This window comes from Eretmochelys imbricata, chromosome 11 (assembly GCF_965152235.1).
Source record: "Eretmochelys imbricata isolate rEreImb1 chromosome 11, rEreImb1.hap1, whole genome shotgun sequence".
Classification (NCBI taxonomy): Eukaryota; Metazoa; Chordata; order Testudines; family Cheloniidae; genus Eretmochelys; species Eretmochelys imbricata.
Window position 1 is genome coordinate 64313065 of NC_135582.1, and position 18390 is coordinate 64331454.

General features: G+C 45.9%; 1 protein-coding gene and 1 pseudogene across 1 annotated transcript in view; one reads left to right on the forward strand and one right to left on the reverse strand.

Annotated features, from left to right (window-relative positions):
* PTH2R (parathyroid hormone 2 receptor) overlaps positions 1-11726 on the reverse strand; it is a 100797-nt gene extending 89071 nt beyond the window's left edge. The window contains exon 1 of the mRNA XM_077830056.1: positions 11655-11726. Coding sequence (XP_077686182.1) covers positions 11655-11726 — 72 coding nt within the window. The remainder of the gene's footprint in view (positions 1-11654) is intronic.
* Positions 3024-4147, forward strand: LOC144272334 (DNA (cytosine-5)-methyltransferase 3B pseudogene; annotated as a pseudogene).
* Positions 11727-18390: the final 6664 nt, after the last annotated feature.

Sequence of the window (18390 nt, forward strand, 5' to 3'; positions counted from 1 at the left end):
AAAGATTCAGAAGTAAGCCGTGTCTTGCCTCCGCAGTTATTTCTAAGTAAGGCACAAACAAGGCATATGATTTACTGCAGGTCACCCAGCACTAAACTTTACAGCTGGAGCATCATGGACAGGAGGAGAAAGATGGACAGAGGTGCTGGGGGAAGAGGAGAGAGAAACAAACAGTCCCAGTTGGAGCAGGAACAGTCAGCGCAGCATTGGTTCCAATCCCAAGGAGAGGAAATCAGGTGAGAGCAGCAGTGCAAAGAGCAGGAAATTTGGGGGAGTGGGGAAGAATGGGAAGGGCTATGAGGAGGAAATCAGATACAGCCCTCCTGGAACCCTGAGTATGTAAATCGCATTCCTAGCCTGTGCTGGGGCCCATGCCACTGCATCTTCATTGCGATTTGTAGCTGCCCTAGCTAGATTAAATCTTAGCATAGATATGCCTACATGTGATAATAGACACACCCTATGCTGACTACTCATAGATCTACCTCTGCTCCAGACCCATCTCTTTCTAGCCAAACTAAAAGGTCAGCCTGACTCTGGTCTAGCCATCAGCTCTAGTTCAACCTGGCTAAAACAGAGCTCTGAACCCCCCTTCCCCACACCCAGAACTGCCCCCCGCCTCCTTTCTTGATCACTGGTGGTGGTGTTGTCACATCCTGCCTGTCACTCACACCTCTAACCTGGGGTCATCCTCACAACTGCATTAAACTACTCCCAGTGTTAAATGGCATTATTTACACTTCCAGTCCTCCTTTAAAAGAGTCTAACAATCTCCAACAGCTAGGCATACTCTTTTAAGTTCATATAAGGGCCTTATGGAATAAACCCTGTGCTTATGGAACTCCTGTGGGAACACGGTGTATGAAGGAACAGGACTCGGATGTTATAAATATATTTATCTAGGGAAGGGAAGAGGGAATTAGTGTTAGGGAGAAAAAGGAAAAACACACAGAGCAAAAGGTGGGTCAGATGGAGGGCAATGGCCTTAATATAGCAAAGTCCCATAGAGCTTTCCAACATCAACCTATAGCAGAGCCTCTGTTTGCCTCATCAATTGTGAAATAGTTCCCAGTAACGGCTTAGAAAGAGAGAATGGAGGTTTTTTGCTTATTCTACTGTAGCAGCCTTTTTGTTCCATGCAGACATTGCCCTTGTAAAAAATAAAAGTTGCCAGACCACACGATAAGAGACGGTCTATGCTAGAAGTCTCCTCATTATATGCTTCAGTGCCTTTTTAGCAATTGCAGAATGCTGTGCATGATACATATAGCATACAGATTATGCTGGCTAGAATTGTGACAAGTTTCAAACCTGAGATCAAATTTATTTCTGTGGGCCAGATGCAAATCTCAGTATTCCCAACCTCCAGTGCCCCAAAATCATAGGCCAGGCCCTACAAAATCATGAGATATGACCCCTAAAGGTTTAGAATAGAAGGCAAATAAAAATCTCATTTTTAAGCCAATCTCAACATCTATGAGGGCTAGAAGTTTACTTTTAAAAATGGAAGCTGAAATTCTCACTTAAACATGGGATTCTAGTAGGTGGAGCTTTTTTTTAAAAAACAAAACAAAAAACACACACACACACCACAAGACTAGGGCCTGCTCTATACTATGGGGTTAGGTCGAATTTAGCTGCGTTAGGTCGACTTAAAAATGACTGCGTCCAAACAACCAACTCCTTTCCGTTGACCTAAAGGGCTCTTAAAATCGACTTCTGTACTCCTCCCCTACGAGGGGAGTAGAGCTAAAATCGACCTTGCTGGGTCAAATTTTAGGTAGTGCAGATGCAAATCGATGGTATTGGCCTCCAGGAGCTATCCCAGAGTGCTCCATTGTGACCGCTCTGGACAGCACTTTGAACTCTGATGCACTAGCCAGGTACACAAGAAAAGCCCTGGGAACTTTTGAATTTCATTTCCTGTTTGGTCAGCGTGGCGAACTCAGCAGCACAGGTGACCATGCAGTTCCCCCAGAATCGTAGAGCGTAGAATGTTTCTGCACTCCCCCTATCATCTCTGTCCCTGAGGTTATCGCAGATTAGAATGCAGAAAAAAAACAACAACAACAAAAAACGCACTCACAATGACATGTTTTCCGAGCTCATGCAGTCCTCCTGCACTGATAGAGCACAGCTTAATGCATGGAGGCATTCAGTGGCAGAGGCCAGGGAAGAATTGAGTGAGTGCGAAGAGCGGAGGCAGGACGCGATGCTGAGGATAATGGGGGAGCAACCGGACATGATGAAGCATCTGTTGGAGCTTCAGGAAAGCCAACAAGGGCACAGACCCCTGCTGCATCCACTGTATAACCGCCTACGCTCCTCCTATGTTCCATAGCCCCCTCACCCAGACGCCCAAGAACGCAGGCAGGGGAGGCTCCGGGCACCCAGCCACTCCACTCCAGAGGATGGCCCAAGCAACAGAAGGTTGTCATTCAAAGAGTTTTATTTTTAGTGTGGCTACAATAAGCAATGTGGCCTTGTCCTTCCCTCCTCCCCCACCCCACCCGGGCTACCTTGTCCGTTATCTCATTTTTTTTTAAAATTAATAAAGAATGCATGGTTTCAAAACAATAGTTACTTTATTTCGAAGGGGGAAGGGTGGTTGGCTTACAGGGAATTAAAATCAACAAAGGGGGCGGGTTTGCAGCAAAGAGAAACATACACATGACTGTCACACCGAAGCATGGCCAGTTATGAAACTCGTTTTCAAAGCCTCTCTGATGCGCAGTGCGCCTTGCTGTGCTCTTCTAATCGCCCTAGTGTCCGGCTGAGCAAAATCGGATGCCAGGTGATTTGCCTCAACCTCCCACCCCACCATAAACGTCTCCCCCCTTACTCTCACAGATATTACGGAGCACACAGCAAGCAGCAATAACAATGGGAATGTTGGTTGCGCTGAGGTCTGACCAACAGCGCCAGCGATCTTTTAAACGTCCAAAGGCACATTCTGCCACCATTCTGCACTTGCTCAGCCTATCGTTGAACTGCTCCTTACTACTGTCCAGGCTTCATGAGCCATGGGAGCAAGGGGTAGGCTGGGGTCAGTGCGACCATGCGGTGCTGCCAGCTGGGAGAGCAGCCTGAGGCAGAAGCCTCCAGCTCACATGATATTCCAGGCAGGACTGAATCTGCATGAGACAAAACTTAAAGAAGAGAATGACCTGGAGTCTCTGGCTCCCATTCAGTGCTCTAAGAGGAGGATGGCCTGACTGACCTCACTGAGGAGGATTCCAAGGAGTCCTCTCAGAGCAGCAGTACCATGTCTGCCAGCAGCACCCAGGGGGACCAGAACGGATCCCCCGAGCTCATCGCTGGGGAGCAGAATTGTAGGGGAAGTGGTGGAATACCAGGATGGGAAAGATTTTGGAATTGGAGAGCTCACGTGGGGGAAGATCAAGGGCTTCTCCTGGTGGCCTGCAATCATCGTCTCCTACAGAGTCACATCCAAACATCAGGCAATCTCCGGAATGCGCTGGGTGCAATGGTTTGGGGACGGGAAGTTCTCCGAGGTTTCAGCAGACAAGCTGGTGGGTCTGATGGTTTTTAGGCAGCATTTCAACCACTCCACGTTTAATAAGCTGGTCTCCTATCGACGAGTCGCACACTATGCCCTGGAGGTTGCTAGAAGCAGGGCAGGGAAGACGTTCCCAGAACCCCCCGGCCAAGCGGCTAAAGACTAACTTCTGCAACAACAGCAAGGAGCGGGTGGAGGAGGACCAGAGCAGAAAGCAAATGGTTTACGAAGGCACAAACAACAGGAGCCTTGAAAACAGTTGTTTATCGTGCGGGAGAAAAAACCCAGCCACATTCCACCTGCTGTTTGAGGGGGGCCTTTGCCAGACTTGCAGGGATCGATTCCTGGAGCTCTTCTATATGTATGACGAAGACGGGTACCAGTCCTACTGCACTGTCTGCTGCGTAGGCAAGGAGCTGCTGCAGGTGCTTCTATGTCGAATGCCTGGAGGTCCTGATAGGGCAAGGTACCTCAGCCAAGACAAAAGAGCAAGAGCCCTGGAGCTGTTACATGTGTCAACCACAGAAGTGCTATGGGGCGTTACAGCGCCGATTGGACTGGAATGTACGGCTGAAAGACTTCTTCACCAGTGACAAAGGACAGGAATATGATGCACCTAAAATCTAAAAAGGCCCACACATTTCCCAGAGTCACTACCCTTGATAACAGAATGTCAACAATTGCACTGGCTACGTGGATCACAGCAGCCCCCCACAGTAGACTTGCCCACAGCAGCAGTGGTGATGGTGAGCTGAGCGGGCTCCATGCTTGCCGTGGAATGGTGTCTGCACAGGTAACCCAGGAAAAAAAGGTGCGAAATGATTGTCTGCCATTGCTTTCACGGAGGGAGGGGCGACTGACGACATGTACCCAAAACAACCCGCAACAATGTTTTTGCCCCATCAGGCATTGGGAGCTTAACCCAGAATCCAATGGGCAGCAGAGACTGTGGGAACTGTGCAATAGCTACCCACAGTGCACCACTCCGTAAGTCGATGCTAGCCAGGGTAGTGAGGATGCACACTGTTGACTTAAAGCGCTTACTGGGGACATACGCAATCGACTGTATAAAATCAATTTCTAAAAATCGACTTCTATAAAATCGACCTAATTTCGTAGTGTAGACATACCCTAAATAAAAACCAAAAGAATTTCTCTACGCTCAAATCAGCTGTGCCGACATTCCCCAGCTGAAGAAGTGGCCCTCTCTCATTTATCAATTGTATCAATATAGATAAGGAAACTTAATGCTGGTTTTGCTCAGTGGCAAAACAAATCATATTGATCGTTGGCACAATTTTGCTGGCTTTTGGGTGTAACTTGTATGTCACAGTAGAAGGGGGTCTAAAAGAAACCACTGCCACAACCAATAGCATATCCAGCTTTCAAGAGCCAACTCTTACCTGCCTGATTAAGAGAGCTCCTGCACTAAGTAATACAATGGGAGGAAGTAGATCTGGTCTTATCCCCAAGCAACACATGCAGTCCCAATGGATATGCTTCTTTGCTCCTCTCATAAACTGGCTGCTTTTCTAGAGTAGATTCTTGGCTCTCCAGCTATTTCATTCCAAGGACCACATCATAAGAGGAAGTGCCTTTTAAGGAACACCTTTCTTCCAGACATCCCAGTTCTCTACTCTTTTGTTCTCAAAATATTTTATTCACCGGGCTCTATAGCCCAATGAGAATTTATACACCACCATTCCAGAAGCAGTATCCTCAACTGGGGGTTCCCAAACGTTCATAGTGGTGACCACATCTTCATAGAAGGATGCACAACCGAGATAGACAGCCTCCACGACCCACTCATGATTGCAACTCATCCCTGTGTCAACTGAAGAACAACATTAGGATAGTATTTTGTACATCGTCAGAATGCTGGTAAAGAAGTCCCACTACAGTCTTTGCCCAGTAAGGATAGATGGAAACAATACAACTGACCAACGATTGGAGACTAAGACATCAGAGGGAAAACGTGCAAGTTATCTTGCTATCTGTGACCGACACAAAGAAAATGGAGTGGATATTTCCTTATCATGAATATGGATAAACGAGAAAGGGAAAGATGAAAGAGCAGACTGACTGACTTAATGCTAAGCAAAGCAGCTACGGAGATAAGGGGTTCTTCAGAACATCAGAGGCAAAAGAAATATTAAAGGGAAAGTCATCCTGTTAACAAGCAAGAAGGTGAATTAAACCTGTAATGACTCAATCACAGCCAAGATGCCACTTTCTTTGTTAAACACTCAAGATCAACGGGGGAAAATAAACTTTGGAACCCGACTGCCAGATTTTGGCCTTTCCTGCATTCAGTGCAGGGGATTAAAAGGGCATGAAATACCCCTTATGCCTCTGCACCAGCTATCCACACCCTGGGTGGTTGCACAGAATGGGAGAAGAGCCACTGAGGATCTGGGTCCTAGAGACTCTGTAAAGGTAAAAACACAATATAGCATTCACAAAGTAAGATGACCTCGTGCAAACAGCTATTCATAGAGATGAAGAGAGAGGAAAAAGGACTATTTGGAAAGTCTGAGTCTTTATATCACACTGCAGGTCTGGACGATATACGGTCTGGGGCGCAAAGAGAATGAGCTAACATGCTAAATCACTGAGAACTGTTTCTGAAGAGTTATGGAGATGGACGATGGTGGGACGGCGGGGGGGGGAAATCACATAGGTCAACAATATTCAGATTTTAAAAACGACACTCAGAAAAGCTGCTGGCAACTGCTGTTCAGCAAAGGTCATTTCTATGATAACAAAACCATCAACAGTTAGAAACGTGGACTCCTATAAACCATATCAAGCCAAATCACAGGCGCTGACTTTTGTTTTTGCCGGTGGGTGCTTTTGAAGACGTGTGTGTGTTTGGGGGGGTGGGAGGGAGGGCGACTCTGCCAGTTTTTTTTTTGGGGGGGGAGGAACCTATTTGTAGTATATTTATACACTTTTCATATTCTAGTTATTGAATATGCGTGTCCATCGTTGGTATCTTATCAATTTAACTATTATTAAAATAGTAATGAACTACACAACTACATCATCATGAATTACAGCAGACTAAAATCCTTGCCCTCGCCTACAAGCTGTCTTCACTAACGTCCCAGTTTAAAGTCATTACATCTCACTGTAGCTTTCTGGATGAAATGATCAGCAACACGGTGGCTCGTGAGGGTGCTAAGCACCCCCAATTTTTTTCAGTGGGTGCTTAAGCCCCGGAGCACCCACAGAGTCAGCGCTTATGGGCCAAGCACACTTGATTGTAGTTCTGTGAGAAAAGGAAAGAGCCAGTTTGAGAGTCCTCCATTCTGTGAGGAAGGTAGACATAAAACCTATGCATCACTTCATTACACTTAAGCTCTCAAAAGAGGGTTTAAGTGGATCTTCTCTGGTACACATACGTTCTACCTAACCGTGAACGTCATCTATCTGCAAGCAACCACTCACAAAGTAGTTTCATTGAGATCAGCAGGAGTAACTGCTCAACACTGCGAGTAAAGGACTCACAATCTGGCCCAAAGTTATTGGATGAAAGGAAAATAATTCAGCGGAATTCACACCTTAGTTTCTTGGCTGCTGCAAAGATAGCCTTAACCTGGAGTAAAGACAACAGGAAGAGCCTACAAGCTGCAATTGACCTCTCCTATGTAACTCAACAAATCCACAGAGTAGCGTAGCATCTTTTCAAAGAATAGTGAAACATTTTGGCTTACCAGTGGTGGTGCGACTAGGGATTTTGTATCTGTTTCAGTTATCAGAAGAGAGAGGACTTGCAAATCACACACAGTAATTTCATAACATGTGAAGAGTCTGGCTTCTGGGCCTTCTTTAGACTGGCCTTAGGACCCTGTAGAAGGGTGGTCACCCAGAGCATGCTCCCTTGTGGCTGGGTGGGGAGCAGCTCTTTCCTGTCTGTCAGCAGTCGCTCAGGTCCGACAGTGGGCTGCCACCAGACAGATCACGTTTTACTTCCACACCCATTTTGGAGTACTCCAGTCAAGTCCATATAAAACACCACCCAAAGTTCCTGTTGCTTCAGCCCCTTCCTGGAGTTTACTAAGACCCCTGGGTCCTCACCCAGGGTCTTCAAGGTAGACCGTTCAGAGAAATCTCAGGTAAATATTTCTAGTCCCACTCAGCTCCCAGTACGTCACCAACCCCTGCCTCAGGTTCACCACAGCAAGAACCCCTCATTTCCTGCCATCTCAGAACTTCCCTGGTCTTAGCTCCACACTGAGCCTTCTTTCAGGCCCACTGAGGAGAGAATCACCATTTCCTGTAGCCTGTGCCTTTTAACTGTCCATGTCCAGAATTGTCCCCTACCTCTACCAGCCTTCCCTGACTCCGTCAGCTTCCTGGCCACCTTCCCAGGTCCCATACCCCGCTTCCTCAGGGCTTCCTGCTGGGACTGAGCCTAATGTCTGCAGAGTTCTTTCTTGCTCTTATATCAGAGCAAGGCCTCCTGGGGCTTTCTCCCTGGAATCGCCCCTTCTCAGGGGCTGTGGCCACAGCCTATCCCTGCCTGCAGCTCCTCTCCACAGTCCTCCAAACTCAGTCCACATCCCCCTTAGGCTTTACTGTCACCGTCTCTTGGCTTCACTGCCTCCGGCTTCAGGACAATCTGCCTCTAGCCTCAGGCTTCACTACCCCCAGCCTCAGGACTCTCCGGCTCCAGGCCACCCAGGCGTCCCTCAGCCTTGAGCTCAAGAGAGGAAGCTCCCAGTACCTTTCACTTGGGTCCCCTCCCTGACCTTTCTACTGCCCTCTGCTCTGTACTTCAGGAAGTCCCAGCTCCTCCCCTGATGGGTTTGATCACCAATTATACCTGACACCCTTCCACGTGGAACCCAGAGGCCTAACTGGACTCAGGTTCCTCTTAGGCTCTGTAATGGGGGTGTATAAACCCCACATAAGTTTACACCTACCTGCAAAGCAGTTTGTGTATATTATAATGGTCTGTGCCTTCTCACGGGCTTTGGAGAGCAACATTCCATAGTGATGTGACATGCTTAGAGAGGTAAAGGCAGCCTCTGTCTAGAGAAAGGCTAGTCCTTTGGTTGGCGCGAGGCTGCAGCTCAGGGCACCTACGCTCAATGCTCAGCACTATCACAGGGACATCCAGCAAGTCACTCCATGTTTTGGGGGTGGGTATTCCACTGGCATACATGGTGGAGATTTACATTAGACGAGGCCCTTTGTTTGAGTCATCCATTTAAATTGTTGCGTCTCAAAGCAGGACTCTCTCTTATCAGGGGTAGGTACTACAGTGCCTAGTACGACAGAGTCCCCATGTTAGCCAGGGCCCCGAGGCTCTACTGTAATGTTACTGATAATAATAGAATGAAACAAATGGAGACAAAAACATTAGTGGCGGTTTTTCCTTTTAGTTTTAGAGAAAAATAAATACGGATCTTCTCCTGGATGCTGAAGACCCAGGCCCTGATCCAACAAACACTGATGCACATGCTTAACTTTATTATTGTAACGCATCCCATTGATTTCAGTGGGATTACTCGCAGTACTAAAATTAAGCATGTACATCTTTGCAGGATAGGGCCCCAAGACTGGAAGAAAATTAACAATTGCCCAAGGGGCCACTGAGCTTCATGACAAAATTAGTCGTGAGTTTTCTTCACCACAGTACAAGTGAATCACCCCCAGCCTGTGCTTACTGTTTAAAGTGTCTGCTAGCCATACATGCCTGGTCTTTGAATTCCCTGTCTCTTTCACTTACCAATGCATCCAGGCTATAAGATAACAAGCTGATGGCTCACTTCATTTTTTTTTAATTTTTTTGATGGAGGGGACTTGACCTAGCACTTCCATTTGAGTCATATCTCTTGAATTGACCTTTAAAGATTTCTTAAAATCCAGCTAAAAGTATACAATCAATTCAAACAAACAGGTTATGAAAGATACTGTTGAGATACAATTACATCTTGGTTTTAAAATCTAAGGCCCCTTTATTATTAAAAGCTACTTAAAACAAAAAGGAGTGTTGCATTTGTCATTTGCTATTTACATTTGTAAATATCCTGTCTTGTGTTATTAAGGGTTTCTTAAAGAAAAAAGAAAACATATTCTTTGCCAACACAGGGTTAAAAACTAGAAAACATTTAGACACTATGGTAAATATAGATAATAAAAATATAATAAAATAACACAGGAAATAGTCTTGAGAAAAGACGACTGACGGTAGGGGGACCTGATAGTCTTCACTGTCCTCTTTATAACAGCCCTTAACATATCTGATCGCTTGTTCTCTCTGAAGTAGGACAAGAAGTCACAGGCTTGCACTGCAGCACGGGAGATTTAGGTTAGATATGAGGAAATACTTTCTATCAGGGTAGTTAAACTCTGGAACAGGCTTCCAAGGAAGGCTGTGGAATTTCCGTCATTGGAGGTTTTTTAGAACAGGTTGGACAAACACCTGTGAGGGATGGTCTAGGTTTACTTGGTCCTGCCCCAGCACAGCAGGCTGGACTTGATTTCTCAAGGTCCCTTCCAGCCTTACATTTCTATGATTCTATGAAATTCCAGTTTGTGGCTTACTCATGACTGTTACAAATGAGACATGTCTAGTAATGAATTATAGCCAAAGAATGACTTGATCAAGTGCTCTCTCTACCTGACCCTAGATCAGGTCTTGCTAGCACTCACTGTCATAGCCACAAGTAAATTCCAGAACAGAGTTTCTTATCAGTTCTAAGTAGATTTTAGTTATTCCTTGGTCTTAGTGTATGTATCCATTTACTTTCCTACTATTCTTAAGTATCCAGAACCATAGTACCTGAGTGCCAGGTGACAATATTTAACACTTATATGGTACATTACAGTTTTTGGAAAATGTAAAAACCATTAACTAATCTTCAGTTCTCTTATATCGTTACATAAGTAGTATTCTCAATGGGCAAAAAGCTTTAGTGATTTGCCTAAGACCACAGAGACAATCATTGCAGAGCAAGGATAAGAGCTCAGGTTTGAGAGCTCAGGAATTCCTGGCTCTAAGATCTGTGATCAGTCTAGTAGACCACACTGCAAAATTTCCCACTGTTAACCTTTTGGTATTATTGATAGCCACCCATTCCAAATTAGAACCTGAAAAAAGCACTGTACATTTTGACTGTCTTTTCGAGTAACATTGAAGGACTGCTGTTTAAATTCAGTGTTTTAAGTATCTTATTTCTCATTCTCCTGTTTCCTTAAGTCCCACTTTTGCGCCTGAATTTATCTCCGTCCAAGGGCATGGAATTGTTCTTTACATTTACCAATACAATATTATAAAATTAAGTGACATTAAGGATTGTTTAAAAACCTGCAGTTATATCAACACGAATAATGAGGAAACACAGATCTTGGCTGAAAGCATGGAAACAGCCGCCTATGAAATTAATCGCCGGCCCTGTCGCTTATAAACGAGCGCCCTCTACTGTGTTACTGACGGTACCAGCAATAAATGCCATGAATTCACAAACTTTTAGCTAAAACAAATCCAGGCTATTTCATGGATTCTACTTTTCACTCAAAAAAAGGGGAAAATATGTAAAAGATTTCAAGCCGGCCACGGTCCCATGGCCAAGTCCAGCCGCAGTACTGTCTGCCGTCCATAGATTAAGAAACTGCAGGGGAAAGTGAATTGAGATGCTAAACTTCCTGTATTTTAGAGTAAAAAGAGCTCTCTCCTTCCGATTGGCTAGTTTCTCCAACACCGGGTTTTAAGAGCGAGACAAGCCCACAAAGCACCCGAGATGTATTGGATCGCCACTCGAGACAGCAATTTATTCCGCTTAGACGCATCCCCAGTGTTTGCCCTGGCAAAGTGGCTATCGCGGTGTGAGTGGAACCGGAGAAAAAATACCAAGTTTTTGGCTGAGATCTTGCAAGCCGCCCGCGTCTCGTTAATTTGAGAGGCAATTAAGAGACTTGGAAATCTCAGCCTCAATTGCTCAAGAAACACCTCTCGGTGGGGAACCCAATATCCCCCCGCGCGGGTGCTTTCCTTGGCTTTCCAGGCAGGGCTCAGCACGGAAGTTCACAGCCACGACCTTGCGCCAGGGCTGGCGCCCGGGGGCCCCTGGGCAAGCGAAGAGCCGAAGCGGCCAGCTGGGCGAAGTTGGGCAGAAGTTCTTACCTGTGCCATGGCCAGCAGGCAGCCGCTCACGGCCAGCCAGCCGAAGGCGGGGCGCACCCCCTGGGCGGCCATGCCCGGCGCCTCCCGTGCTAGAGGCGAAGAGAGGGGGTCTCTGCTCCGGGCTGGCTCCGGCCGGGGCGCAGCAACGCCGCGGAGCCGGGGGCGGATGCGCTTTCCCGGGCCGCTGCGCAGTCTGCACGGAACTTTATAGCTCGTCTCCGGTGCGGGCTCTGGGGTGGGTCCCAGATCTGGCTTCCCCCGGGAGCCGGGCCGCGCCCGCTTCGCTTCAGTGGCACATGGCTTCGCTCCAGGCACAGAGCGCTCCGGATTGCCCGCGCGGCGTGTCTACACATGAGCCCCGGGGCGGGGACGCCTCCGAGCAGGTCCTGCCCTGAGTGAGTTCAGTCGAGGCTTGGTTTGCACGGCTGGGGAGGTGCCTGTGGCGGGGGCCGGGGGAGGTGCCTGTGGCGGGAGGTGCCGGGGGGGGGGGGGGAGGGGGGCAGGTGGAGACAGCCGTAGCCGCTTGCTCAGAGAGGTAGCAAGTCCTTGCAGACAGCTGGGTTCCTGTCCCCGGACAAGGGCTGCGTGGAGCGCCCAGCCACCCCATGCCCAGGGTGTGCAAGGGGCCAAGCCACCAGCAGCACCTCTTGGGATCGCAAATGCCCCCGCCCCTTCCCCCACTGGGTGCTCAGCACCGTGCCCGATTTTAGGCCACTGACCGATTACCTTCCATGTGGATCCCCAACCCATTTCGTTTTTCTCGAATTTCCTTTTTCACGTAGCCAAGCCAAACATTTACCGCAAGGTTCCTGGCTGAGAATGCTAGCATTTCCACCGCCTACCCCGAGTGAGCAGACTGTTCACAGGACAAGCAAGACACTGAATGTGTCCCTGCTATGTCTTATTTCGCCAGCTCCCTGAGAAGAACTAAACATGGACCTTATTTCCAGCACAAACCAGCAAGGCACTCAGCACCGTCCACACCCATTGAACAAGGATCTAGTAGAAATGTTAAAAACCGCCAAAGAAATCTCACTATTTAAAAAGGCGTTTTTCTTCGCCACATTTCCCACAGTAATATCCTGAACTGCTGTTTCCAAAATCTGGTTTTTCAGAATTAGCCAGGATGCATCACCCGTGCCCTCTCATCACCAGTGAAATGTGGTTCCCGGATACCAATAGGATCAGTGAATTGTGGGAAACTGAGGCAGCTGCTCCTGAAAGACAGAATCAGCTGCCACAAACTAGAAGCAGGTTTCAGAGTAGCAGCCGTGTTGGACTGTATCCGCAAAAAGAAAAGGAGGACTTGTGGCATCTTAGAGACTAACAAATTTATTTGCGCATAGGCTTTCCTGAGCTACAGCTCACTTCATCGGATGCAGAGAGCGATAGATACAAAGCACAATGTAAACCCAAAGAGTCAGTGCAGCCAGCATGAGAAAGGAGCGATTGAGGCAGAAAGATGTTTTCCATTCCAGTGGCTGAAATACAAAGAATTAATCAAATTCTCGGGAATCACACAAGACTTCTTATCAGAATGTGACAAGGAAAATTTTCCTGATCCTGCCAGAGAGCATGACAATACATTGCAACTTGTCTATCCAATTAGGAATGGACAGTAGTGACAGATATAGAGATAGTCCTTCAAATACAGTGTTTAGCCTCATCTTACCTGCCCCAGAGAGATACCTGAGGGGGGATCTGTCTTTTTCTTACACTTTGGCAACCCTTGTATCGTTTCTCAAGCCAATAAAGTCTTACTGAAAGTCTCATTTTTATCATTATTAAAAAATGGCCAGATCCCAATCTGAAATAAATGGTTACAGCCCCCAGAATTTCACATGGAGCTGTGAAGAATTACACTATCTGAGGATCTAAAACGTACAACACTGAACATCAGTTGAAATGTGTGATTGTTACTGTTACATGGACTTTTGAGCCTAGGACTGCTTACAATATAATGGTCCTGCAAGGTCTGTACAGCCTTATCAGACTCTATATGAGGCCCCAACCACCACTAGAGGAGGACAGAGTAAACACACTGCGGGTTGCACAAACTCTAATACATCTCAGTTACTTTGTGAACATAGGTTTCAGAGTAACAGCCGTGTTAGTCTGTATTCGCAAAAAGAAAAGGAGTACTTGTGGCATCTTAGAGACTAACCAATTTATTTGAGCATAAGCTTTCGTGAGCTACAGCTCACTTCATCGGATGCATACTGTGGAAAGTGTAGAAGATCTTTTTATACACACAAAGCATGAAAAAATACCTCCTCCCACCCCACTCTCCTGCTGGTAATAGCTTATCTAAAGTGATCACTCTCCTTACAATGTGTATAGTAATCAAGTTGGGCCATTTCCAGCACAAATTCAGGTTTTCTCACCCTCCGCCCCTCCACACACAAACTCACTCTCCTGCTGGTAATAGCCCATCCAAAGTGACCACTCTCTTTACAATGTGTATGATAATCAAGGTGGGCCATTTCCAGCACAAATCCAGGTTTTCTCACCCTCCCACCCCCATCCACACACTTTGGATGGGCTATTACCAGCAGGAGAGTGAATTTGTGGGGGGGGGGGGGGGCGGAGGGTGAGAAAACCTGAATTTGTGCTGGAAATGGCCCAACTTGATTACCATACACATTGTAAGGAGAGTGATCACTTTAGATAAGCTATTACCAGCAGGAGAGTGGGGTGGGAGGAGGTATTGTTTCATGGTCTCTGTGTATATAATGTCTTCTGCAGTTTCCACAGTATGCATCTGATGAAGTGAGCTGTAGCTCACGACAGCTTATGCTCAAATAAATTGGTTAGTCTCTAAGGTGCCACAAGTACTCCTTTTCTTTTTGTGAACATAGATTCACTTGCGTGTGTGTTTCCAGGACCAAGCCCTACATTAAGACAAGAGCAAGGGAAAGATAATGTAGTGGAAGAGGGATGATGAGAGAGAAGACATGGGGCTATGTGACCACTTTGGAGGCCAAAGCCTATATCTTGAGACCTGGCCAAACTAGACCATCCCTTTTGGGGGGTAACCGTCATTTGAATAACACAAACATTCAAAGGTCAAACTTCCCCTCCTTGAGAAAGGTGGTAGCGATGAAACAGAAGGAACAACTAATTGGCTGAATGGGGCCCTGTTCTCTGGACCTGTTGGGAACTGGACTGAGTGGGTTTGGAGACTACTACACTCCTTAAATGATGCTTAGTGATATGAGTATACGTTAAGACTTATAGGACCGGTGCTCTTTTAAAAATCATATGCAGAAAGAGAAGGAGGGTGACATGTTGTGTTAGTTGTCTGACGAACTGAAGCATTTGGTGTATATATATATTTCCACTATAATTCAGAAGCTACCACTCAATGTCTTTTTGAAGGGATGGAACAGCTCACCCATACACAGTGAGATCCCTGGGATCTGGGCAATGGGGTAGGCCACACTAGGGACTCTTTTCAGGTCAGAGCCAGGATCTCCTTAATCATGTGAAAAACACAAACAAAGAGGCCCTCCTCAGCTGGTGTTTATCAACATACTTCCATTGAGGTCAATGGTATGATGTCATTTTATACCTTTTGAGGTTCTGGCCCCTTTTTATGTATCTGGTCAAATATTAATCTTCATTTATACTAACAGGTTTGCCTTGAATTGTACGTCAGGTAGAATGCCCACACCATATTATATATATATAAACTTTTAAAATGCTGATTTAAAAATATATAAATATAGAAATTTAAATCAGCATTTTAAAAGTTTATTTTGGAAAAAAACCAACTCATTATTCATAAAGAAAAACCAGTCTGCACTGGTACATTAAGTCAGAATAATCAGAGGGTTTATAAACTCAAAGTGGCATGTCACACTCAATATGTCAGCATGTCATACCTCACAAAGTCAATCCTTTTTGTAGTTGTATATAGTTAATATTAATAGCCACTATATGGTGGGTAGTCTGCAAAAAAAAAAAAAAAAAAAAAGCCGTGTGCATAAAATTAACCAAATCTACTTTATACTTATGCACCACACTTCTAGTGTTGGAATTTCATATTCAGTTGAAATCAGGCTGGCCATTCACTTTTAGCTATAGAACAAAACCAACAATTAGCCCTCCAACAGTATTATAAAACATTTCACAGCACTGAATGCTTCCTGCCTGGTTACAATGAAAGCGCAAAATGATTTGCCAAACATGTTTTTATCTCCAAACATCGGCGTATTCACCCAGTGCGCAGAAAAAAGGTATTTATAATGATCGGCCTAACTGCCTACAGAGGAGAGTCAGACGTCGAGACACCAGCAAAGATCGGCTTGAAAAGCTCTCCCTATCTTTGCAAAGAAAACAAAAAAGAAGGGAAGAAGTTGTGCTGCAATGGACCGTGTCCGAATTAGACTCTTCCTGTGCAATGCAAAATGGCCTGTCTCGCTGAATGTGTTGCTGGATCCCAATGGGCTCTGTGGCAGCAAAGTGCTCCCGGTCAATAGCTCTTTGTTGTGCTGCTTCGGCATGTACCCATTTGGAGGAGGGATGTTTTGCAAGGTCGTATTTACAGTAGTTGCTGGGACCAGTTCAGATTCTCTCACCAGCCCACCGGCCCTTGTGTATGTTGTCAGCAGCCATTTACAGGTTAAGTAATGCAAAATGGGTGACACTTATGAGTCATCAGAATTAAACTTGTCTGAATCAACCCTTCTAAAAGACCCAAGGATGCACAGCAAGCTACTGAGCACCTTCTCTTGAGCTGAAGACACTGGGACCTGAACATGATCAGCCCCTCACAGGGTTGGCTCTCAAACCTCAGGAGAAGATGACTGCTTGGAAGACGATTCACGTCCAAGACACTGTTTGGAAAACGATCCAAGTCAAAGAACGAGAGACGAGGAGGAATTAAAGAGAAAACACTGACGTTAATTAAAAACCTGCTGGTGCCGCTTTTCCAGTAACAGTCAGTTGTTTAGGCTGTTGTTTAGGCTGGTGCCGCTTTTCCAGTAACAGTCAGTTGTTTAGGCTGTTGTTTAGGCTGGTGCCGCTTTTCCAGGAACAGTCGGTTGTTTAGGCTGTTGTTTAGTCTGGCAAATCTGTCAGTTTCGACAGTGCCTCCTGACTTCCTCTGCTGTTGCTCAATTCTAATGTTGCGCTTTCTCAGACTATGTGACTTGTGCCGCATAAGACGTAGAAGCACACGTATGAGACAAAGGCACAAGCTGGCAGTAATATACGCCACTAAACTGGCTAGTGCATATGTGTACTACTTCCCTCTGCTGGAAGGAATCAATGAATGCATGGGCCATATGTCTCGGCTTAAAGACTAAAGTAGCTCTAATTGTTCTGTGGCAAGAGGATCTGAATTTTCCCTACTGTTGCAGTGAAATTCCCAGTGCCATTGTATGAAGCTGAGTGACAGCCATGACAGGGCTAGGTGGTCATGGATTTGTTACAATAAAGTCAAGCACCCAATCAATGTGTGAAAATGGAACCTTCTTGTACAGGACATCTGTTCTTTTGGTATAGATTCTAATCACTTACACCAGGGTATAACTGGAGTAAATCCATTCGTTTCAACAGATTTACATTAGCATAAATGAGACCCGAAGATGGCTGTTTGTGCCTTCAGAGCACATTGGTTTACCTTGGTGAGAAATAATTTTGTACTGTTGTTAGCTGGGCAAGCTGGCTGGGCGTGGTTCAGTGATCACTCAGAGACCAGGAGCTTGACAGAGATCTGCTTCATTTGGTGTCTCAGTTCCAATTGTCTCTGTATTGCATAATGTGAGCCTCTTAAAAGTACAGCTCCCAACAGTGGGTTCCAGTATTTCAGCACCATCAGCATCAGCTAAATTCTAATTGTATCATCTTTAAAACTGGTGATGATGGCAGAAAGAACACAGTTTTATTTTCCAAGCTCACAGTGAGCTCCCAGGGCTGGCAATTAGAAAAATAATCTTTTGATTTATATCAAGTATTTCAAACTCCAAGGCTGGATCCATTTTAGTTGATAGCATGAGATTAGATATGCTGTGTCAGCCACAGCTAGGAGAGATAATTCACACATAGGAAAACAAGAAAGGGTACAACAGGAGTTGAGGAGTGGGAACACGGGTGTTGTCCCTTGTACACATATGGTGACAGATCCTCAGCTGGTGTAAATCAGGAAAGCGTAATTAAAGCCAGTGCAGCTATTGCCAATTTACACCAGTTGAGGATCTGAGCTACTTAGTTTGCCCTTTGAGAACATAAGAACATAAGAATGGCCATACTGGGTCAGACCAAAGGTCCATCCAGCCCACTATCCTGCCTGCCGGCAGTGGCCAATGCCAGGTGCCCCAGAGGGAATGAACCTAACAGGTAATGAGCAAGTGATCTCTCTCCTGCCATCCATCTCCACCCTCTGACAAACAGAGTTCTGGGGACACTATTCCTTACCCATCCTGGCTCATAGCCATTAATGGACTTAACCACCATGAATTTATCTAGTTCTCTTTTAAATCCTGTTATAGTCCTAGCCTTCACAACCTCCTCAGGCAAGGAGTTCCACAGGTTGACTGTGCGCTGTGTGAAGAAGAACTTCCTTTTATTTGTTTTAAACCTGCTGCCCATTAATTTCATTTGGTAGCCCCTAGTTCTTATATTATGTGAACAAGTAAATAACTTTTCCTTATTCACTTTCTCCACACCACTCATGATTTTGTAGACCTCTATCATATCCCCCCTTAGTCTCCTCTTTTCCAAGCTGAAAAGT